The following is a 9,521-nucleotide window of genomic DNA, read 5'->3' as shown; positions in this document are numbered from 1 at the left end:
AGATCAAGTTGCCGATATTTTAACAAAACTCTTCTAGGCTGCCCGATTCATCGAGTTACGATCCAAATTAAACATTCAGCTAATGAATGCTTAATTTGCGGGAGGCTATCAGCACGTCTCATTATAGCCTAAACTGTTCCTGTTCGTATTTACTTCTTTACCTATGTTGGTCTATATATTGTCTCCTGTACGCATTTCTGATAATAAGATTTATTTTCCATCTTTTCTCATTTACTCTGTATTCTCTCCTTCTCTCCCTCTCTGACTCTGCTCGAGGTTCGTCTCCTGGCGTTCTCACAGAATCATCTTTAACTTAAGAAAATCTGCCACAGTGACAATGAAGATTCTTCACCTTAGTTACTACTTGATATGATTTCTCTTGCTAGCCCTGCTTCATAAGAGTTCTCTTCTGCATAAATCTTCTCAAGCATACTTTCATCAACTGCCTGTTAATGAAAAGCAGTGTCGTAACTAGGTGAGATTATTCTGTTCAATCATGGGACACCATCTGAAAGCGAATCACGATCCGTCAGGTCATTTTTTTGCTTTGTATTGTGTTGTGGACCGGGAGATTAGCGCATTCTGATTCCTCTCGAACAGTCCGGTGACGACCGCATAGAATAATTTCTCCGTAACAGAGAATATGAAGAGGCAAAAGCATAGGATGATTGAACTAATAACATGTACTAATGAAGGCTTTGTTTAGAACAGTTTTTTTTATTGTTTTTTTTTAATGGAGTTTTAGTGAAAAATTAAATTTTTTAATTAAAATTAGAAGCAATAAAAAAGCTGTCCCAATTATACCTGTGGTTGCAATCTAACATTATTACAGTTTGCCGGATCTGCTATTTAACAGAAGTTAACAAGCTAAGAACTAATAAATATTTCATAGATCTCCACCTATAGGATCAACTTATATCTAGAAACATAGAACACGAGACATTAATAATGTTGAAGAATCAACTTGGAGAGAAGCGGTCCATGAGCAGGCACATGGTAGCCTCTGAAATACTCGCATAACTCCTCTGTCTCGTCCAATTCACGGCCGGCGCCGCCGTTGCCTCCTTCTTCGCCACCGAGCTTTCTTCTCCCACGAACTTCGCCGGAATGAAGTTCTTCCTCCATCCAAGCTTAACAAGCTCACTTCTCCAAATCTCCATGAGCCCAGCCATGATCTCTAGTTCTTGAGATCTCTCAAGAGGAATGAGTGTGGCTTAGTTTTGTGTTGGAGAGCTAAAACTAAAGCCAGCTTTGCTTTATAAATTATAATAGTAATCATAGAAAATGTAAGAGAGAGAGAGAGAGAATGAGAAATAGATATTTTGAAAAACAGGACAGTGGGGGGTCCTTCAATGAGCTAGAACTTGGATTTGGTTCACGAATATGCTTTCTTCAGGTAGGAGATATTTTTGATGGTGTTTTTATGTCCACAATCCATTGATGTTTGAAAGTTTTTTTTTTTTTTTTTTGAATTTTGACTTTGTTTTAATTTAGTTGGATGTCATGATTTTAATAAATATTACATGTAAAATTTCTTCTAGTTTATCTAAGACATTATTTGAATATTGTTTTCTAAAATAATTTTATCTAATAAATATTTTTTAAAAAATAATAAAATAATAATGATAAAAAGTTATCCAAATGAAGCCCGAATATTTTTTAGAAAATTTAACATATTTTTTTTTCATTTAATTTGCTTCTTATTGTTTTCAAGCGTGAATTTTCCTTTTTTTTTTAATTAAATTTCCCTTTATATAGTACATAACACCTTTTCTGTGTAAATATATAATATCTCCTCTGGTCTTTGTCAAGAAGAATATTCAGTATTGATTCTAAAATAAAGGATAATTTTGTAAATGAAGACCCAATCACCACTGAAGATTTTTAAAATATCTTTAAGCAGATATTTGGCTACCTGCTATGCTGCAAGTTCTATTTAAAGGACAAAAATCATCTAAATTATTTTTCCTTTTTTTTTTGTTGTAAATGCAGCAATCACACAGTAACTTATTTTCCAATTGATGAGTCCATCATAGTCATTCAACTTCCCTTCCAATAACTCTATTTTCATCATATTAAACTCAACAACAAGAAAAAAAAAAGAGTTCTTTATTTCCCCCCCAACAAATAAATATCAATTCAAATCCTGAACACGAAAATTCAATCTCCTGAGCCAAATAGAATGCAAAATCATATGAAACACATCAAATCTCTCAGGCGGACTATTCACCACAAAATGCTTCTGCACCATCTTCACCCTTCTCCACATCCTTATATACTGCCCCTTCGATATCCTCGCCAATATGTTCTTCAATTCAGGTATCTGATCAACCGAAATTTGAACCGAGAAAGACTTCCAATTCAACACATCACTGAAGGGAAGAACATAGTGATCTGATATAATAACCGGCACACATTCAAGATAGATTGCCTCCACTATTCTTGGACTTGCTACCTCATAGCCACTTGGGCAAATGCAGAACTTACTACTCTTCATCATCTTATAGTAGTCCACACCTTGCGGCAAATATTCATGGATCTGCATATCATTGTCATGTTTGTCCTTCCAGTGTTTGAGGAGGATTGGCCGGATCGGGCCGTGCATGCCGCCGGCGAAAAAGGCGAGAATTGAGCGGCGAGAGACCGGTATGCCTCCGATGAAGCCGGCGGTGACCCCGGTCTTAAGATTGATTTCTGGGAGGGAGACATCTTTGAGGGGTTTGAAGCCTTCTGAAGTGTTGGCATTGCAGAGGACTCTGATGGAGTTGGAGTAGAGGTAAGGGAGAGACTTGGAAGCATGTGGCCCCTGCAATCATTCATTCATTAAGATAATTATCACCAAAAATTACTGAAAATATCACATAAAATTCCTATTTTAGTCAATTCTAACATTCCGTTTAAACCCTCCGTAAAAAATTACTATCAGCGACTATCTTCCCCGTCAATGGCATCCTTTCATATTGAATACAAGTTTCTCATCATTTCAATTAGGCGGTAGAATAGAAGGAAAGGGAGTTTCTAGGTGGCATATTAGTAAATATAGAAGTTTAGCATGAAATAAATATTTACATAATTACCCAATCATGGCAAGAGAGCATGAAATGATCAGCTCCCAGGCTTCTATTCCAATAGGGATATCTTGAAGATATAACATTTATGTAATCCACAATAGTTCTTTTAATGGGAGTTATATCAAAAGTCTTTGGCTGGTAGATGAACTTCACCATTTTGACTACACTGAATGGAAGAAAATGAACGTGTGCTTGTTCAGGATTCCTGGTTCTAAATCTATTTCCCATCTCCATGTTATAAATGAACCTTCCTTCCATCGAATAGATACTTCTGCAGGGACCATCATGGAATAATGGCGGTTCTCCTTCTTCATAAACATAGACCTTAAAGAGCCTCTCCATTTCAAGATAGCTCCTGCAATGTTTCAGATCAAGAAAACTCAGAATAGTATGGAATGCTTTGATACAAGTTTGTTAAAGAACACATGAAATATTACTACAGAAATCGCTGTGAAAGAAGGAAGAAGAGACAGAAAAAAGACCTGTGAAATGCATAGGGGTTCCTGTAAACTGGGCCGATTGGGACATAATCTTTATCTTCTGCAGAAGTTTTATTTGGATTTTGTGCAGCAAATGTGATGGAAGCTCGAGCTTTTGCAAGGTTAAATTCAAGTCTTTCTAGATGAACATCTCTTCTCCTCGCTCTTACAGGTGGAGAAGAGTCTTCTAGTTGTATCAGCTCATTAGATGATACTGCCTGACAATTTTCAAAGAAACAAACATCAAATTGTAAATATAAGATTACTTTATAATAACAAGCTATAGTTGTATAGGATGATTTTAAGTAATTAAGGTTTCGTTTGTGATAGCTTTTAAAAAATTTTGTTCAAAGAAAACTATTTTCTATAATAATTTTAAAAGATTACTTAATCTATAAAAGCTTTACAATTAAGAAAGCCATCCTAAATTAAAGCTAAGGAGAGAGTGACGTACAGGTATGAAGACTGTGACAAAAAACACGATAGGAATTTGTCCTACGCTTGGCATTGATCTAACTAGATATGCTATTTAATGAATATTCCAAAAATAAAGCTTAAGATAAGTATTACCTCCGTTTCTACAATGGCATCAAGAAGAGCAAATAACTTAAGAAATCAGCAAACCTTAATAAGTCCTAACCTTCAAGGGCTATCTATTATGCTAAATTCTTTCGTTTTTTTTATCAATATTAAGGCGTCATTTGGGATGGCTTTCTTACCGTTTCTTAAAGCAATTTTTTAGTAAAAAAATTAAATTTTTATACTAGAAATTAGCTACTTTAAGAAACTATAAAAAAATCGTCCCAAATGAAGCCTAATTCTTATAATTTGCACTTGGGAATTGTCGTAAGAAAAGCTGCTAACACAGTGGCATTAACACCATTGGAATTCACTGATTTTCCTGCAGATTTTTTATGAAAATAATTCCATAGTCAAAGTAAGAGTCGGATATTTTCCACCGGAGATTTTACCGAAGTATTTATAGCATAATTCAAAACGGTTTTTGTCAATTCGCACCGACGGAATTTGGGTTAAGATTCCGCCGGAAATTCCCACATAAAATTTTGCTAGCAATCCTCCGATTATTCCAGCACAAAATTCTGCCAAAAAACCGGGGCATAGAATTTTCGAAAAAAAAAAACGACGGAAATTATAGCTCGGACAAAATAAATACATTTTTTTACGTTAATTACCTGACAATAACCGCTAGAATTTCATATTTTTCCTTCATTATAATGATTTTAAACCGTTTGAAAATTTTAATTATCAATTAAGCATCTAATTAGACTTCTAATTACTATTTACTGCCTTCTAATTTTTTTAATTACTATTCATTTTAACTAATAGAAACTCTTTTCCTCCAAAATTTTATAATTTATTTACATATTTGAGTGAGAAAGTATTTTAATAATTTATTAGTCTTTTTTAATTCCAAGTAGCATATTCCGAAAGCAAACACAAAATTCTCAAAAAAAAAAAAATCTATTTTAAATCTTCATAAATGTTATGTAATTATGTTGCCAATAACTATAATAATTGATATTAATCATTAAAGTAGTTTGTTAACTAATGAAAATATATATAGTACAAAGCAAATTCTAATTATTTATTAAATAAAGGTTAAGCAAATAGTTTTATCTCTACTCATTTGATTGTAAGAGATTAAATGGATATATTAAACAATATAGGAGGATAATTGAAAATATCTAATATTTTAATTTTATTATTGAATAATTTAATTAAATTCCTCTAATAGTTCAATTATATATTTAATAATTTATTCCTATAAAAAAATAATATAAACAATGTGAAATTAAATCAAATAAATCATTAATAAATAAAATAATTAGTTACCTAATTGGTGATTAGAATACCGTACTTCATTTAAGATTGTTGTCATTAATAATGATCAAATAAGTGACTATTATTAATTAGCATGTGTCCATTAATTATTAATGAGATATTTATTCACATACTAATTTATACAAATTATATATAGAAAGAATTCCGATCATAATATATGAGAAATTAATTAAAATTCATATTATACTAATCTCAAAATAAAAAAAATAATTAGGATATCTTAATTTTTTTAAGAACATATTAATGAACTTATGTTGACTAATTAAAATCTTAATAATTTATAATCTTCATCAATTTCATTATTAAAAGTAAAGCTCTTCATATTTACAGAACCAGCCCAAGATATGGTGAGCATTAATAACAGGTCCTGAATTATTAGATAATTTGGGAAATCCCTTAATTGCGATAGATCTGATCATTCATCAAAATTTTGGAATCTTTAAATAATACAATCTCTTAATTAAATGGCTGTTAGTGCTATTTAAGTATTGATTATTACATTTAATAATAAGAAGCAGCCCCATGATCCTTGTATATGTTCTGTAGGGAATAACATCAAGACCGTCGGATGCAGGCCATTACCATCCATCCAACGGCCCAAATAATTTGTTATAGAAGTTTTATAGGTAATAAAGAAGAAAAATATTGGATTTTGTCTTAAGATTAGTGAAATACAGCACTAATCTCAAAGCATCAATATATCTTAATTAAACAATTTTTGTTTCTAAATTAATTTACAGATGAATAATGAAAGAATAAGTAATTAATAAGGAATTTATTTTTAAACTAAATATATCTTAGAAATAAAAATATCATTAGAAATTGTTGTTAGATTTTAGTTCTTTAAAAATAAATTAGGATTATTTTAATCAGTTATCTATTCGTTGATAACAATGAGGAAAAAAATTGTATAAATCTCTCAAGTCTTAGCTAAATCTTGCAACCATCAGAATGAAAAGTAGCTTGAAATCAGAAGCATACCGGTTGTGGTGCCGGCGAGAAGGAGATATGGTCATCGGCTTCGATGGAAGAAGCAGAGGAAGAAATATTTGAAGCAAAGATCTCTTTTTGTGTGAGAGCAACACCATCTGCTTCGGCTTCTAAGGCGGCGGAGGCGGCGGTGGAGGCGGAGGAAAGCCAAGGAGGTGACCATGAGGATGAATATTGTTTGGAGTTGAGAGAGAAAGCGAGAAGAAGGACAAGGAGAAGTGGAAGAAGGATGAAGAATAAAAGAATATAAGGAGGATAAGAAGAAGAAGAAGAAGAGGTTCTCATGGTGGCGGAGGCCAAGGAATTGAAGAGGCGCCGGCGGTGTTTAATATGGAGAGTTGAGTTGAAAAGGCAACTTCTTTAGTTCTTTTCGTCGTGGCCGGCCATGGAGAGAGAGAAAGGGTCAGGTGTGAGCCGTGTGGCGATGGCAAGCGGCGGGCTTTTATACTTACCGTGCGCTCCTTTTATAAAATCCAAGAAAGAGAGAAAATAGTAAAATAAATATAAAATATGTATCAAGAAAGTAAAAGGAAATCAAAAGAATTTGGAAAGAAATAATTGATGATTTATATAATCACACCCTGAATTAAAATTATCAGTTAGCTGTAGACTTCCAACTTATTTGACCCGTCTCTCATTTTTTTTAAAGATAGTTATAAAATTATTTTTAGAAAAATAACTTTTTGGATAATTTATTTGGTGTTATATTTTTTTTCTTGAAAATGTAATAAAGTAGCTTTCTTATAGCTACTACATTCCTGTAGATCTTGTTATAAAAATACTTTTTCACTACAAATATTTTAGAAAAATATCAAGAAAGTAAGACTAGAAGGATAAAGTATTTAGGTTGAAAAGAAAATCATGAGAAAACTATCTTAAATAGAAGAAATTATTATGTGCGGAGACTTGATTGCAGAACGTCATCTGGAGACCAATCAAAATTGTCACGTTAGCAGTACCCAGCAACGGTACCGAACCGCAGTACCGAGCCATGGTACCGAGTAAAAAGGTGACGTGACGCATTCTGATTGGTCTCTGAATGAACACCTTTGTTTGTATAATTAATAATCTTGATGATAATGTTATGTCATATAATAAAAAATGATTAGAAAATAATTTAGCTTGGGAGAGATTCAAAGTGGTATTTTTTAATGGTGCATGGAGATTGTAAGGAAGCTATTGGAGATGATGTAGGGGCTATAGTATTAAAATGATAGCTTAGACTTCATTTAGGATGCTTTTTCTATTGTTTCTTAAAGTGATTTCTTGTTTAAAAAAATTAATTTGTTTTAAAAAACAGTAAAAAGTCGTCCCAAATAAAGCCTAAGGATTCGTTTGGGACAGCTTTTTTAATATTTTCGAAAGCAGCTTTCTAGCATAAAAATTTCCAAGTTCAAGAATTTTTTAACTAGAAAGCTACTTTAGAAGCAGTTAAAAAACCGTCCCAAATGAAGCATGGGACGGTTTTCTTAATACTTCTTAAAACAACTTTTTAGTATAAAAGTTAAAATTTTTGTATTCAAAAACTAGTTTAAGAAGTAGTAAAAAAGTTATCCCAAACAAAGCCTTAATCAAAAAAGGATGGATGATTTTTTTATAGTTTCCTGTGATCGGATTCTCTCAAAGTACTTTCACAGCCAAAAATGCTAAAGCTCTCTCTTGCCGGCTTGCTGCTGAGTAATCGTTCAACAGTTAATGCTAAAAAAAATAATATATTTAAATAAAGTTTAAAACTATTTATTTTTAAATAATTAAAAGAAGAAAAGAAGAATAAGAAAAAATACCGTTATCTTATTGTATGTATCTTTCGATAACTATTGTAAACTTATCTTTAACAGTCAGCAGACAACTTCTTTGACCGTTATGTTATTGTTTTATATTGACCAACTCCGCCCTAATTAAACCACTTAGCGCCCCTTAGAAAAATCATATAAAAGGCTATGGTATTTAAATTAATTTGTTATCATATTAGAGTTGAGTAAATTTTGAATTTGAATTAATTTTTTTAATTCTTGATCATTAATTTCTATCAAAAATACTTTAATTTAATTAATGAAACATTTGAATTACATAAAGTAAATTATCAAATTATATGAAGTTTTTCATGAATGTTCATGAACATAGATATACAAGCAAATTTGTATTCCAATTTGATCAATTAAGGGTTCATTTGAGACGGCAGTCTTACTGCTTCTGAAAGCAACATTAAGTACAAAAAATTATAATTTTTAGTTCCTCGAACTAGGGATTATAACATGAGTCTGTTATTGTAGAATTTTTACGTGTACATCTCTTATAGTTTGTTTGAGGTGCCCCTAAGAGAGGCGAGTGGCTATTTCTTTACGTTTAAGTTCGCAATGAGACAAGTACCTTCTTAGGTCAAAGTTTGCTAAGGCAAGTTTCTTCCTTAGTCAAATATGTCCGCAATGCGTACTTTCTTAATTGAGCTTCTCTAGGGTAAGCTTCACTAGATTGAATTGTCTGCCATCGTTGAATAATTTCAGTATGAGCTCCCCTCTAAATGGCGAATTATTACATCCGGTCACCGGACGTCCGAACATCCAATCTGGATGCGCCACGTCACCCAAATACACTGAGACCCAGTGTATTTTTGTGACGTGACATGTCTGGATTGGTATCCGGATGAATCCGAATCCGGACACCGAACGTAATAATTTGCCCCTCTAAATAGGCCATGTCTTGGATGAATACACCTCTTAGTTGAGCATCTTTGAGGCGAACTCGGCTGATCACACAATCTTTACCTGCATATTATAATTTAATTTAAAACAAGCTTTCTAACATATTTATTAAGAAATAAAATATTATACATATTTCTTTAATTTTGAGCGACTTTAGTGTAAAACATAGGCAGCTCCATTGCCTACGCAACACCTTCACTCCACTAAATAACCGAGCAGATTTAAATTGAATCAATAGTATTCATATGAAAACAAACCAGCAGAGATATCTTTATTGCATGTGACAGTAAAATATGAACAAAACATGCGTACAATATAGCCGTCTATGATGTTAATTATGGAAACAAACTAATGCATACTTTTACAGATTTTTTTAGGAACAAAACAACTGGCAAGCATAACACATCAGATCTAGA

At 32.4% G+C, this 9,521-nt stretch overlaps 1 protein-coding gene across 1 annotated transcript; it reads right to left on the bottom strand.

The window, feature by feature from the left end:
- Positions 1-2,096: 2,096 nt before the first annotated feature.
- LOC110108323 (probable glycosyltransferase At5g03795) lies at positions 2,097-7,396 on the bottom strand. The gene is made up of 4 exons (XM_028699415.1): positions 7,310-7,396; positions 3,554-3,768; positions 3,078-3,426; positions 2,097-2,806 (listed from the first exon to the last, which is right to left on the bottom strand). Exons 1-4 carry the CDS (start codon positions 7,394-7,396, stop codon positions 2,135-2,137), a joined length of 1,323 nt encoding a protein of 440 aa, XP_028555248.1. The 3' UTR covers positions 2,097-2,134.
- Between the last annotated feature and the right edge of the window lie 2,125 nt (positions 7,397-9,521).

This window comes from Dendrobium catenatum, unplaced genomic scaffold (genome assembly GCF_001605985.2).
Source record: "Dendrobium catenatum unplaced genomic scaffold, ASM160598v2 fragScaff_scaffold_1282, whole genome shotgun sequence".
Classification (NCBI taxonomy): domain Eukaryota; kingdom Viridiplantae; phylum Streptophyta; class Magnoliopsida; order Asparagales; family Orchidaceae; genus Dendrobium; species Dendrobium catenatum.
The sequence above is the reverse complement of the archived record's forward strand: the minus strand, read 5'-3'. Positions and strand labels throughout refer to the sequence as shown.